This window comes from Melozone crissalis, unplaced genomic scaffold, assembly GCF_028551555.1.
Source record: "Melozone crissalis strain CALT ecotype California unplaced genomic scaffold, PUWL_Pcris_2 ptg000013l_1, whole genome shotgun sequence".
NCBI lineage: Eukaryota > Metazoa > Chordata > Aves > Passeriformes > Passerellidae > Melozone > Melozone crissalis.
Window position 1 is genome coordinate 36,257,158 of NW_026535791.1, and position 15,127 is coordinate 36,272,284.

Genomic DNA, 15,127 nt, shown 5'->3' on the forward strand with positions numbered 1-15,127 from the left:
CAAAGAGCCATGGGGTAAGGATTAAAACTGACTCTGTTTTGTGCAAAATGTCTAATACAGAGCTAAAGTTATTTCCTCAAGTACAGACTCCATGCTCATGCTGGTGGACCTGCCTTCAGTAGCTGGAACACTGGACACTCCCAGTGTTATGCCAGTGCATGAAATCCCTTCCATTGTCTCTCAGGCAGCTTCAGAAGCCAGATTAAGGTGTTCCTTCTAGATTTCAAAGGAAATAGCTGATCAGGCTTCAGAAAAGACCACATGTGGATTTCTGAACTTGTGTGACATATGAGCTCCTCAGAGACAATGCAGGCATCAAAGTTCAGGATGCAGAAACTAAGAGCTGGAGACAGAGCCTTTTGGCTGAATAGACTTGTCTGTAGAATAACTTTTCAGGAAATTAGAATATCATTAGAAATTGCTGGGGTGCTTTACTTGGTGAAAAATTCTTTCTGTCATTAAAAACAACGCTTACAACATTAATGCTGTTATGTTTCTACCTCCTTTTAAAAGAGGGAAGTTATTAAAGTAAGAGGAAAACAAAACACCAAAAAAATTCTCCCCAAACAACCAAAAAACAGAAGAGTTTTATTGTTACAAAAAGAGACAGGCTAGACTTTGAGTAAGTGTGCTGGAAATTTCACCATTTTTCTTTCTTATGCAATGTTTAGGGCAGCAGATATCGTGTCATCCAAGGCTATGCTTTTTTTTGTTTGTTTATTTATATCATCAGTATATGGACTTTGGAGTCAATACATTGTTGAAAAATTTATGCCAGAAAAGCAAGTCAGTGTTTCTTATTTTCAGTAAATTTTGTTATGAAGCTTTATATGAAAAAAAAAAATAAGATGGTATTTATGTCTTTATCAAGTAAAGACTTCTATACAGAGTGGAATATTTTACAAATGTAACTTTAAAAGGTGAAATGCAAAGCAATTTCCTTTTTCTTTTTTCTCACTGTGGTTATTATGTTAAGAAAAGGTGAACGTGACCTATCAGGAGGTTCTTCCTGTTTGTGCAAGGAGATGGCAAGTTGGCATTAACCATCTACAGGAGATAACATTATCAAAATATCTTAACCACGTGCATCACTTTCAAGAGGATTTTTAAAAGGCCTTTAATTTCTTTTGAAATTAATGTAATTAAAATATGTGCATATCTGAAGGCTACATAACTGGATATTTGTTAATTGTCCATAATTCAACACTTTAATTTGTGAAGCTTTGGATAAGAAGTTTTTTTACAAAATATGCCATGGCAGGTGTGTATATGGGAAACAGGTTGACCTGTTTTTCAAAACAGAGAAGAAGGAGATTATCTGAAAAGAAGTGGCATAGCCAGGTTTCAGCAGGCTGTACAATCAGAGACATTTGCTAGTTCTAGATATTTCTTCCTTATTCTGCAGGAAAGGAGGATGCTTCTTTCCTGTAAACAGAATTGTCCCAGGCACCATTAAAAGAAAAAAACAACAACCCAAATTTTAAAAAAGAAAAACAGAATCAAGGATGTGACTTCAGAAGACACAGCTTCTGTACGTAAAGGCTTGGCAGCTGTCCAGGAGTAAATCATCAATATGGCATTTCCTTAAAACCTTCTCTGTAATGAAGAGCTGCTGTTTTCCCCATTTCTTTAGTTCACTCCATTTGTAAATCTCATTCTTTGGTCATCTAAACTTGTGATGAGTTTGTTGTCGTCCTGTAACAGAAGTTCCAACATCACCAGCGTTCTCCTAATCCATTTCCAATAGTGATTTATTAGAGACCAGTAAAATTACTTCCTTGGTATGTTTGTCTCCTATCAGGCAGTAACAAAGAAGTTAAAATCAACTGATTCACCCAGTCTGTGCTGCTAAACAAGAGGAGACTTCTGACTTTTTCTAAAAAATTACAGCATTGGATTAAAGGGGGAAGAAAGTCTTACAGACCTTTCTTAGGTTTGTCTTGTCACCCTTCTAGTCAAATAATTAATGAAGCAGTGCTTTTGTCAAATCTTTCTCCTGATGACATGTCAAAGACTAAGCTGGGAACAGAGATAAGGGCCCAGGCACCAAATTGTGCACAGCATTTTTATGAATCATGGTCTAGAATTTTTCAGTGCTCCACATTCTCTAGCGGAACACCTGCACTGGCTGCTCCCCAACACCAAAGATCAGGACCAAGAAAAATATTGCCTAAGATAATCTCAGTGCAAGATATCCTAAGTCTATCAGTTGTAGGATCTAGCTCTGGATGTAAGAGGCTTAGAGCATCCTCCTGACCTAGTCCTGGGTCATGTTAAGTCTCAGCCCCCAAACCATGTAGAGTTGAACTTAATTCTTTTTATAACAAACTGCTAACTGGAATCACAGAAGAACTGCCTGGATTTCACTAAATGGATTAGACTGGCACACTGAAAGTGTTATCACTGAAAATGATGCTCAGGAAAGGAGCTTCCATAGTTGACCCTGGAGCATCTCCACTACTTAGTGTTCTGGACCACTCCAGAGAGCTCTGTTACCTGAGACAAAGCTTCTGTGGAGAGTGGGAAGATTGGTGTGAGCTCCCCGGTGCTGTTGGGTGTTGGTGCTGAGGGTCAAGTGTGGCGTGAAATGCTTAAATACGGTTTGCTGATTTCCCAGGAGGGAGTCTCAGATGGTTTAGAAGCATCACTTACATAAATTAATCAGACTGGATATCTTCATGTGAAATCTTCTTGACTTCTCACAAGTAAGTCTGGTGGCACAGTGTAAAACCACTGTGCTACAGAAATGATAATGAAATTATGAAGGGGAGGTCTGCAAAATAATTTCTGTAAGGCAAGAATGAATATTGGTTTGGAAATCTCCTTCTGTGCATTTTTGAACTGGAATTTGTGATACTTACTTGATGTTAAGACATTATTTATGTAAAGACATTATTTGGTGCTTGGTATGGCTCAATTTAAAACAGATCTTCATGTTTCTGCTGTGATAGTTAAAGTTGTCTGAAGGTCTTTGCACAGTCACCATCCATACTGTGAATCCATAGCCTTGATCTCAGTCTCCTGTGGATTTAAGACATTTGTTGCGCTTCCCAGTTTTCCCTTACCTTTATGAGACTGACCACATTACCAGTCCCATAGTTCCTGCTGCAGTTCCTTGAATCCCTGCTCTTTTGAGCCTGACCTTGTGGATGTGTGTCATCTAACTAGAAGCAAGACTGTGAAGGGAAACAATTTTCTTTCAGTTAAGATAAATGATCCTAATGCACCCGGTTTTGGTGAAGTTTAAAAGACTACACAGATGAACTGTGCATCACAATGTTGGGGTTAATCTTAACCATCAGTGTTCACATACCATTAATGTTGGTATGTGAATATAATATTTCCCTCTCATTAATATAGCTAAGAGCTGATACATTATGTTTACCACAGTTTCCAAAGGTAATTGAAATACTTGATTTTGATCTAATTGGTCTAGTCTGTTTTCTCTGGGAAGAGGTCTTCACGTGAAACTCTTTTGAATGCTTCAGTCAACATCTGTAATTTATTAAGGTATCTGCTGTAAACCTTCAAAACTAAATAGTTATAAGAAAATATTTGTAAGGAAATGGCAGTTCTTATTGAAAAGAATGAATTCTGTGTATGTTAATGCAAACTGTATTGTAAGCTTAAGGTAAGGAAGTAGACAAGTCTGTAGCATTAGGTGAGAGAGCCCAGGACAGAGAAGATGCAAAACCAAACTGGAATAGGCAGCTCAGTATTGAAGCTCAGGGCACTGCTGGAAAGGTACATTTATTTTGGTCTTCAGGTACACTGAGATAAAGGCAAATTAAGGTATATTGTAGATTTTGTGTTTGATATACATTATTGTGTATGACTTATGGTGCCTCAAAGGGATGTGTCATAGTCCTGTTAGTATTTTTACCAATTCAGTGTGAATGATTTGTGGCAGCATTACTTTCTTCTCAAGTCATCTCTAAATAGTAAAAACAGGTAAAGCAGCATTAGCGCAGTGCTCTCACTGAACTGTAGAGCTTAGTAGACTCTGAGAAATTCAAAGTTCAAAGTTCAAACTCAAAGTAATTCTTAGTTATGGGAAATTATATGTGGGGAAGTACAGGAGGCGATTCCCCAAGACCACAAGGGAGTGCAGTGGTGTCAGTAGAAGATCTGATCCCTCTTTCTCCTTAGGCTGATGCACCAAACCAGTTCTCCTTTTTACTACACTGTGCTGTTTGACTAACATGAGACTTACACAGAATTCTTTGATCAAAACCTCATGAATGTTAAGCAAATATTTTATACAGTATGGGAAATGTAGACACATACTTTTAAAAAATTCAAATTCACTAACAGTGGGATCTATGTCTTGAAAATGGGTGATGGCTTCTGGCTATTTCACATCTTCACAAGGAAAAATGTACTCTAGTATAGAAGGGACTAGAATATTTCTCAAGCTGATGTTTCAAGTCTCATGACTCTTCAAATGCTTTTTTTAAGTGTGCCATTGTACTGCCCCCTGTGGTGTCTGGGCTGGTTGAGTCTCCTCTGGACAGAACGGAAGGAAACAAAGGAAAGGGCAGGAATGCTAAATATTTTTTTTTTTGTGAGCGCATTTAGCTGTTGCTGATCTGATTGAGCAGAGGGTATTTAATGCTCTAAGGATATATAAAGGCAGGAAGAGCACTCTGAGGGAAGAAAAGAAAAAGCTCTCGTAAGAGGAAGGCCTTCTGAGAAACAACGTTATAGAACTAAAATAGAGCAACTAAAGGAAGGAAGGCCATGTCCTATATATACAGAAAGGGAGGGGGATCTTCTCCATAGTAACAGGGGAGGAGGGAAAGGACAACACAGACTGACAGGCTTCAAAAAATGTTTCAACTATAGAAAAGAGAGATTGGGGTTTGCTGTTACCTGCTTATGGGATCTATGGGCTTTTTGTGACACAAAATCCCTTCAAAAATGTCGGTTTAAGCTAATGAAATGAGGATTAATTATTTCTGGACTATTATAAAGCTTGTATTTTAGTATTTCTTATGTTCCAAATACCTTGCTGTTACAAGAGTTGAAGTGTGGTTGTTAAGAGGAAGTTTCAGTTCTGTGATTTGCACCAGACCTATGTTTGTTACTGCTGTCTATTTGCATTATTACTGTGCAGTTACAAGATGTTTTGGCACTGGAACATGGCCAGATTTTGCAACAATATTTTATACACAGAAGTTAGGTAAATGTGGTGGGTCTGCAAGTCACACTGGTGTCACAGAAGTAGTCACTTGCATGGAAGTCCCAGGTGTCCTGAAGTTTGGGTTTATTCTGTTTCCTGATGTAATTTTACTGATGCACTGAGAAGCCCCTTTTGCTTTTTTCCCTTACTTATTTCTTGTACTCTTTTTCCCTCGTTAACTTCAGCAGCAATTTTGTAAAGTACTTGCAGGACCTGCTGTTGCCCCTCTTGCCATTACAACCCCTGTTAGTAAAGACAGCTGTCTTTCAGCCTCAGAAACCTAGCACTGTACTAAACAGATCTATCCAAATGGATCTGAAACATCCTTTCCTCCTTCTTTTCCTTACTTTGTAATGATTACTTCAATTAACAAGTAAAGACGTAACCAGTCCAGTTTTTGCTTCACAGGAGACTACAGCAGTTTCTGTACTTTAAAATAAAGTACTTTACTTAAACATCTGCTTTGATATAATGTGGTACAGATGATTTTTTGCTTAAAACATTTGTAGTTCTTTTTGCAAAGGCTGACAGTGGTGTCTGCTTTCAGGGCGGGATGATTAACTGGAATAGACTGTTTCCTCCTCTACGTCATAGACATAACGCAAATTATCAAGATCACCCATCTGAACAAGGCATACCTCCACCTACTGAGGTTTCTGAAGAGCAGGTAAACACTTTCTATTTTAAAATGGTATTTTAAATGGTTAGGAATTAATCTCTACTAATTTTTTATCATCTGTTTACACGGTTTCTCTATGCAGCAAAAATGAGCATATAAGGTAATGGCTGCAATACAGAGACAGCATATTGTCATTACTATCCAAACCAGAGTTACAGAGCTACTTGGGAGTTTCTACTTTTATGTGTTACTGCTTGTATTTTGTATTTAAAGATGTTGATGGTTTCAGTAGTGGAAACTATTCAAATCTCATATAAGAAATGTTTCAAAGAAAGAAGAATGATAAATGAATTTCATTATTTGTCATGTAGAAATCATCTTCGAAGTCCCCAGCTTAAGTTTCCAATTCAGTAATTTTGGGTTTTTTTTAATAAAAATGTTATGCAAAACACACTTGGGCTAAAACTTTGATGTTTCCCTCCATAATGTGGCCGACTAATTCCTTATATTGATGCCACGTACAAGATTGTGTCCTTTTTATCAAGTATAGATTTACACTTCTAGACTTTTTTTCTGATAGTTTTATTTTCAAAATAGATGATTATTTACTTAGAAATTGAAGAACTTAAGATTGGTGTTATTCCTGCATTCAGAATTTATTGCTTGTAGTCAAGTTCTCCAGGTTGTAGCTTATCTGCAGTTAGCTGTATTGGCCATTTTATAGTTTAAGATCTCTGCTGCCCTCAAACAAGATTAGGTTTCTTTCCCTTTTTCCTTTTTTATAAGGAGGTAAGTCAACACTTGGTAGCAGCAATGTCATTTTTAGTTTAAGCTGAGCTTCTCCCAAACAGAAGTCTTTTCTATGATCTGATTTCTAGCTTTGATTGGATGTTAGATTGTGTTCAAAATGTTCAAAACTTTTTACTGCACTTTTGACTGCAAAAATTCAGGGCTACATCTGGAAAGGGGAAAAAAACCACCACCAACAACAAAAAGAAAAACTCCCAAAAAACCAACAAAACCCCAACTAACAACAACAACAAAAAAGAAAATAGTAATAAAAACCCACACAAAAAAGCACGTCCTGAGACAAAGCCCAGAAACTTTGGCTACCCTGAAGGCCTACTTAGTGCCAGTATGGAATGGACCAAAAGATTTCCCTGCTGGGTTGGCTTACTCCTTTAATTACTGGCAAATTCTGCTTATGGGGACTTATATTTTTGGGCCAAAAGTAATGAAATAGTTGCCAGTCTGGATTCTTCCCAAAGCCCAGATTTATGAAAGCAATATGCACTTATATTTTCTGATGCATTGAGGATGTAGGGCTCACTTGATTGCTGTCATTTCCAAGGCTCTCTGGTTACCCTGCAAAGAAGAAGTCATTAAAGCACCTTTGGTTTTTCAAGACTGTACTAATAATGCCAAAAGTTGTCTTAAAATGGCAGAAATGCAAGGGTTTCATCTGTTCATCACATTAAAGTTTGTGAGCATTTGCAATGCTTGTGGTACAAAAATCTCTGCATTTCTTGTGGGGTTTTAGCACCTTTAGTTACTGTTGCCAGTTATACACTGTTTCCTGGAGCTGGATTCATTTCCTGAGGTTAAAATATACTCAGATGAAAAGAGGATTTTGTTATTACTATTCCCTGTGGTGCTTGATGAGTATTTCTGCAAATAGGAACGTTGCAATTCCATCCACCATTTCTTAAAGTTAGAATTCATGGCAACTGCAATTAAAGCTTTACTTCTGAAGTGTGTTTCTGTGGTTAGCTTTCATTCCACTGCCTGCCCTTTTTCTTATAAAAAACCCACAATCTTAGATGAAAAATAAGAGTTACAGATTACAAAGCTGAGTTTGGACTTAAATTGTTGCTGCAGAAGTGTTGAAAGTAACAATTCATTTCTCTCCCTATGAGAAGGTGAAAAAACGTGGCAGTGGATTGTAAGGTTGATGTTCTGACATCCAAGGTAGCTGTTCTCAAATGTGTTGTGGGGGTGTATTTATATGAAGAAAAGGAGGACCTGCGCCTCTGGGCAAACTTGGCACTTGTATATTTCTCAGGAAGTCACCAAAGCAGGGATGACTAAAAATACTGAAAGTTCTGGAGGTGTCTTAGAGGAAAGAAAAGCTGCTTTTGGTGGCAACTTTCTTTTAAAAATACTTTCAGTGCTAGTGCTGCACATTGGTCTTGCACCCTGGGAAAATTCCTCTCGAGATGTGTACAGCCTCCTCTGCGTTCCTGCTTCACTCTGCTGCTGCAGGCTCACTGCAGGCAGAGGAGGAGGAGTGCCAGTGGCTCTCTGACAGCTTCTGTAGCCCAGGATCTCCAGGTTCAGGCGTTGTGGTGTCTGGCCATGAGACCCTTTGAAGCAGGAATAGGAATCTTTATGCTGCCAGCAGCCACAGTTACTTTGACATGCCATTCCCTGCCCTCCCACACCTTTTTTCCACTTCTGGAAGATTAATTATAAAAGTGAATTAGTTATATTGTGACTTTCAGTCATACCGAAGTGAGACTTACAGATTTTAAATGTAATTTAAATTGGTATTTGACCACAAATTAAATTTGCATTGTCTTTTTACATGTGGTGCTTTAAATATCTGTTAACACAGAGCACAAAGGTTAGGTGTCAAGTATGTGATATTTTAAAGAGGGCTGATCAAGTGGTTATTGATTTAACAAATCACTATCTTAATGTGCCCTTTTCCATGCTTTTCTTCTGTCAGATGTCATTGATTTTTGCTTTGCAGAAGTTTTTGACAAAAAAATTGCTTTTTTGAGTATATGTAGAAGCCCTGCAAGAATTTTCCTAAACCAGTTTAAGTATTGTACTTCCTCTACTTTAGGTTTATTAAAAAACTAACTTTAAGGTTTATTTAAAAAACCCCAACACCTGGAATTAATAGTTTTGAGGGGTTTTTTTATGCTCTCTGGAGAAGTAGATCTTTTCAAGGAAAAGAGCTGAAGATGCATTCTGGATAGGTTTTCTCATCTGCTCTATAATTCTGTGTTTTGGTCAGTGTTGTTTCTTGAGATCCTGTTCTAGTTGAGAGCAGTAAGCCCCCAGGTGAGACTGTAGTTGTCATGTGTGGTACCAGACTCTAGATTTTACTCTTCTTTCAAAATTGGACCAGCCAGGAAAATGCAGGTGTGGCATTTTCTGCAATCAGCTTTGAATTAAGTGGTAGAAAGCAAGGTTTTGAAGCACGCTGTCCCTGATAGGTATTTGATCAGTGGAAAAGTGATTTCTGACATTATTGACTAATGTGCACACAGTGTGAACAAAACTCTGGTTTTAAAGTGGTGTTACTTCATTTCTTTTCCAGGTTGCACGACTTATGGAAATGGGGTTTTCCAGAGGAGATGCTCTAGAAGCTCTGAGGGCTTCAAATAATGACTTAAATGTAGCCACTAATTTTCTACTGCAGCACTGATGGTTTTGTGTGTGAAGGAGCTTCACCCGATGGGTTTGTACCTGCCTGGGAGAGGATCAAAGCCACCTGCTGGGCAGACTCACCAAGGTCAGCCTGCAGAGCGAGAGAGACACAGCTCCATGTGACAGGTGACTCAGAGCCATGTTAAGAAATGATGTGAACTGTTCCCAAGCCTTTGGATCACTTGGTGGTTTCTAGTCTGGTTATCCTTTTCAAATTAACTTTAGTTTCTACTCGTTGCTGGATATCACCTAAATTTATTTTTAAATAAAATAGGTGGTTTTTTTCTTGTAAATCTTTGTTAGACGTTATCAGAATTAATGACTAGGAAAAAAAAGCTCCAACAACTACAACAACTAGATTTACCTGTCAAGAAAAATCATATTTTCTCCATTTACAAGTCTAATTTCTCTAGCTTAAATGTTGTTTTACAGTACTTGATTTTTTTATTACAGTGATAAGAGGTTTGAAGATCACTTAATTTTCAACTCAATAAAGGGTTATGGGACTATTATGTCATTCTTTGCAAAGTTTTGTTAATGCCTGTAATATTTTATTTCTCAAATTTCTTTTTGAATAAAAGTTGTCATTCAGCACATCATAGACAGATAAGGTGAGAGAAGATTCGTGTGTGTATGGTGAGCTATGGCAAGTGACCACTGTAAATTTGAATTTTTACAAGCAGAGTGAATTGCTGTTCAAATACGGGTCATGAAGACACTCACTGGAAGCAATAAAGGTGAATTGAATGATGCAATAAGATCAGAACTGGAATGATGTGAATGACTTCCATGTCTAACTCAGAGATGACTTCTAGAACAGTGGATGTATGTGGTGTCCTATGTGCTGCTTTCAGTTTTTTCAGCAGGCTACATACTGTCTTAAAAGGAAATTATAAAAAACTAACTTTTCTACATATAAGTCTAGTTTTCTAGTGTCAGAGATGAGGATGGCCGTGCATTTGCTGAATCCTCACTGTCTGGTCAACTTTGTGTTGACCACTGGAGCATTAACATTAGGGGTGATCCAGGCACAAGAGGCAGCAGGACAGAAGTGCCAAGTTTGTGCCATGCTGGGTTTGAAGCTTGGATTGATTCCTGAATCAGCTTTGTGGGCTTGACTCTCAGAAGTGCTCAGTATCAGCACCTTAGGAGTGGCTGGAGGTGGGGTGCAGAAAGGGGAACATCTCTATAAAAGCAATCTGAAGGAATGCAGGATTCCAGAGTGCAACTCCATGAACCAATCTACACGTGTATCTTACACATTTCACGTATGTTTCTGTCTGTACTTGTGTGTGTGTGTGCAGCATGTGCATGTGTGTCTGTTTATACACACACAGGCATATTTATTACAAGTATACATTTAGAATAAGGCATTGGGCATAAGAAGTGTAACAGAGGCAATAACAGGTGCATAGGGGATGTTTTGGAAATCCAGATGAACACTGTGTACCACAGCACAGACCTTTACAGTCTCACTTGGCCTGGAAAACATAGCAGGAAATTACAGGAAAAGATTTAGGGGGAGAGAGTGGTACTTCTCTTTCCTTTTTTAATTGACTGATAAAACTGAAAAAAGTCCTTTGGGCATACAAGTCATTATCTAGAAATTGCATCAAATTTGTGCAGCTTTCAGTACATGACATAATTTTTAATTAAGTCAGTGTTCTGTATGTATTTATTTGGTATTTTGCAGTGGGTTAAGTAAGGGGTGTTTGGAATGACAGTGTATTTTCTTGGGCTTTGATCAATCTCCTTCAGGGTTTAGCTTGTTTCTGTGATCATATTATTTAGGGAGGGTCTGCTTTTTAAAAACAGTTGAAAGGTTTTGTTTGTATGAAGCTGAAGCTATGTGTGTGTGTAGACCACAGACACTTCTGTGCCCAGTGAACTCTGGAAACCTGCTGTCTTAGAAAGCAAAGCATACATGTAAGAAAAAGAAGTCCTACCATAATCTGTATATGCAGACTACTTAAATCTTTTGAAAGAAGTACAGGTTTTAATTTTGAAACATACTGATTCTTCCTTCACAAATATTTTATCCAAAAATAGCAATAAAGACTGCTAAATTAATTCATAAGTCAAATTTTGTCTGTAGGAAATAAAATACCTATCCCAGAGTAAATAAACTTGCCCTTTTCAGACATTGCCCTGCTGTAGGGACAAGCACAAAGAGTATTCCTTGGAATTTTAAAACATGTTGAGTGGCATATGGGGTATGTAAGTGGATATTCTCCAAGTCTAAATCCTCTCTCACTGTTGCCTGTACAGGGGGTATTCAAATGCCATGGTTGCTTGGAAAATTCTATTTTGCTGGGTCTTCTGCAAAACATGGTTAAACCTAAGGGGTAAAATGCAGGTCCTGGTGATGTCAGTTGAAAAGTCCAGTTGATTGTGAGAAAAATTTGTATTCAAAATTCTTCCAGGGTTGTGATTTCCAATTAAAAAAAAAAAAGAAGTGGTAAAAGAAGGGTCTGAGACACTGTTGAAAACAGTTCCTGTTTCATGCAAGAACCATAGAAGAAAGATTCACACGTTAGAGCTGGAAAACAACTCAGTTTCCATTTGATGGTGAAATTTTCATGAACTGTTTCTGGGAATGTGGGGAGCGTGTTCTTCACAGCCTACGCTGGGTTTGTCTGATACAGTTTTGAATGTCTCATCACACAGTTTCTAATCTCTGTGACACAAGTCATATTTTTTGGCACCATGAAAAAGGCAGAATACTTTTCTACGTATTGGATTTCAAGTCTCTAGAAAATTCATTCTAGTTCTAGTAAAGCCAAGATTTGATATCTTGAAATAAAAGTAGTTGCTGCTGTTAAAATTTCCCTACTAGACAGGGAATGTCATCTCGTGAGACAGCACTGGAGTAACTTACTGGGGGACTTTCCTAGACAGTTACATGACACTTTGAAACACACCCACAGTGAGGTTGATACGTGTGTAAATCTACCTGATAAGCCACCAGGCTCAGGTTCTCAAGCCTTAACTTTTTGCCAAGATGGAGATTGATTTGTCTCAAGACCTACCAAACAATTTTTCTCCCTCAAAACAAGCGTTAAAGGCTGCCTGTTGCTGAGAGAGCACAGGGACTGTTGCAGCTGGTTCACACACCAGCCTGTGCTGTCTAGCACTTGCCAGTGCCTTTTGGAATATATGGTGGAGAAAAGATCTTGTTATTTTTGTCTGGAACAGAAGAACAAGCCAGAAAAACTTACTGCAAGGCACTGGGCAAAGGACAGCGTTTCTGGCTCTCCTGTTTGTGTGTATATGTATATATATGATTATATATATGCATATGTGTGTATGCATGTGTATATATACAGAGAGTGGGTCAGAATATTTATGTATTGGTTCAATGAATTTTAGTGGAGCTAAGAGTTTGTTAAAAGAAATTAAAAGTCTGTATTCAAAGACCCCCCCCCTCTCAAACGTGTGTGTTTGGAGTATCTGTGCAGTTACAATGGCACCAAGCTTTGGAAACACCCCAACTACAACTCCCATGCTAGGAGGGGAACTGCATCTGTTTGAGGATAAATAAATGCACAGCATTCATTTGAACTGATAGAGGGGTTTGATACAAAATTGCAATTAAATTCTTGTTTTTTCCTTTATTCTTCCACAAGTGAGATCAGCTTTCTTTAACTGTGTGGCCACAGTAATCAGTATGTTATATAAATGAGCAAATGAACTGCTTTACTAGGAGAGACACATGAATACACAAACACTGTATGTGTTTATATATATATATAAAATGTGTGTGCATTTACTAAAAAAATACTAGTTTAATTTTTAGTAGGATTACATTCCTCTTGTTTCCATATGTAAAAGGATTCTTTCACCACAGAAAGTGCACTCTGAAACTCAAAGAGGGTGTGTGCTTCCAGCAGTGTTTGGTGCAAATATGACGTGAGACACCAGCGGTGGGAGCAGAGGAATGTTGGAGCTGGACAAATGGGTGTGACTGTTGAGAAACTCAACACATTGGGAGTTCAGCTGTCAAGAGGAAGGAGAAGTTAGTTTGACTCATACCTGTTTATAGGAGGCTGTTTCTACACCTGAATGGTTGCAGTGGAGAAAGCACTCCAAAAGGAATACACATCAAAAATGAGTAAAAAATTGCAGGATCCTGGCTGAAGTGAAAGCAGGATCCAACCTTTTGACTGAGGATGGGTAGGGACCATAAGTGTCATGTAAGATTAGCAAAGGAAAGGACTTGAGAAAGATTGAGGCAGGTGGAACTGAGTTTAGGAAAGAGGAGCAAAGTAGAACTGAGGACAGAAAGAGAAGGCCTGCTGAGAGAAAAGGGACAGAATATTGCATTGCACTTAGTTCAGTTTTAAAAGAATTTGCAGAATTTCATGTGGAAAATGAAAATATGCAAGGTTATGGCTAATCTCGTACTGAAAATCCACTCTTTTTTTTGTTTAGGGCTGTCTGATGGGGAAATCCTCACATTTTATTTGGTGAGTTTTGCAGGAGGTGGTACATGTGGCGAGTGAGAAAGCAGTGTAATCCCAGCAGCTGGGCAGTGCAGCAAACCCAGGAGCCACTCATATGTGAGAATGCAGATGGTTCTGGCTTCCAAAGCAGTTATCCCTGCCAGCCTGACTTCTCCTGGCACCTCTCCATCCCAGATGTGGAGAGACCTGCAGCAGAAAGGACACAGCTCCTTGCAGGTCCTGCAGCTTTCCCCATGGAAGGTGATTTATAATTCCCTGTTCCATGAGAGCACAGCACCTGTGTAAGGGAAGTGGATTGAGAGCTTGTGCTTGCCCCTCACTGCTTCTGGGCATTTGCCTGGGGGCAGGCAGAGGCACAGGCGCACCTCTAGGAGAAAACAGTTGCCCACATCTCCTGGCCTGATCAATCACACCAGGGCTTGTTACTTGGCCATGAGAAGCTTTTATTTTTAGTAGATTTGTGCGTAATTACATCGCAATATTTTACTAGCTTACAAAGATGGCTTACAGATATCATGTATAACGTGCAATAGTTTCAGTTCAGGACAATTTGAAGCACAGACTGAAGAGGTGTGTAAATTGGGACCCACTGCTAAGGGAAAAAAGCTGTTCTGTTTGAGCTCTCTCCAGCCCCCCTGCCAAGGGCAGGGACACCTCTCACTAGACCAGGTTGCTCAAAGCTCCATCAAACCCAGCCCCTGAACACTTCCAGGCATGGGTCATCCACAGCTTCTCTTGGCAACCTGTTCCAGTGTCTCACCACCCCCATGTAAAGAACTTTGTCTTAATATCTCATCTAAACCTGCCCTCTTTTTGAAGACATTTCCCCTTGTCCTGTCGTTAGAGGCTCTTGTCAAAACAGGCCCTTGTCAAAAGTCCCTCTCCAGCTGCCTTGGAGGCTTTAGCTATTTAGATTTTCAGTGCTCTAAGGTGTCCTTGGATCCTTCTCCAGGCTGAACAATCCCAAGGCTCTCATCCTGTCATCAAAGGAGAGGTGCTCCACAGCCTGGATTATCTTGGTGGCCCTCTTCTGGACTTGCTCCAACAGGTCCATGTTGTTCCTGTGCTGGGGACTCCAGATGCAGTATTCCAGGTGGGATTGCACCTCAGTTGAATGTAGGGACAAAATCATCTCGTTTGACCTGCTGGTCTTGCTGCTTTTGACGCAGCCCAGGATATTCTTCTGATGCAGACAGTACATTCTATATGCTATATCTGTGCGTGTATTATCCATTTGTTGTGTGTCCACAAAGGGTACTTTCTGCCCTCAGATAAAAGTGCACACTTCTCTTAGAAGACAGCGCAGCACCAATAGGCTGCAGAGAAGCAGGAATTGCCTGCACAGTGTGCAGTTACACCTCTCTGCACGGAACGCCTTCGGTCCCCGTGTGTCTCCCGTAGCCTCCACCAGCAACGGCGCCGCAT

At 39.2% G+C, this 15,127-nt stretch overlaps 1 protein-coding gene across 1 annotated transcript in view; it reads left to right on the plus strand.

Moving 5' to 3' along the window:
* Positions 1-9,997, plus strand: part of UBAC2 (UBA domain containing 2) — an 88,060-nt gene extending 78,063 nt beyond the window's left edge. The window contains exons 8-9 of the mRNA XM_054272107.1: positions 5,730-5,849; positions 9,130-9,997. Of these exons, the coding sequence (XP_054128082.1) occupies positions 5,730-5,849; positions 9,130-9,237 (228 nt within the window). The 3' untranslated portion in view covers positions 9,238-9,997. The remainder of the gene's footprint in view (positions 1-5,729; positions 5,850-9,129) is intronic.
* Positions 9,998-15,127: the final 5,130 nt, after the last annotated feature.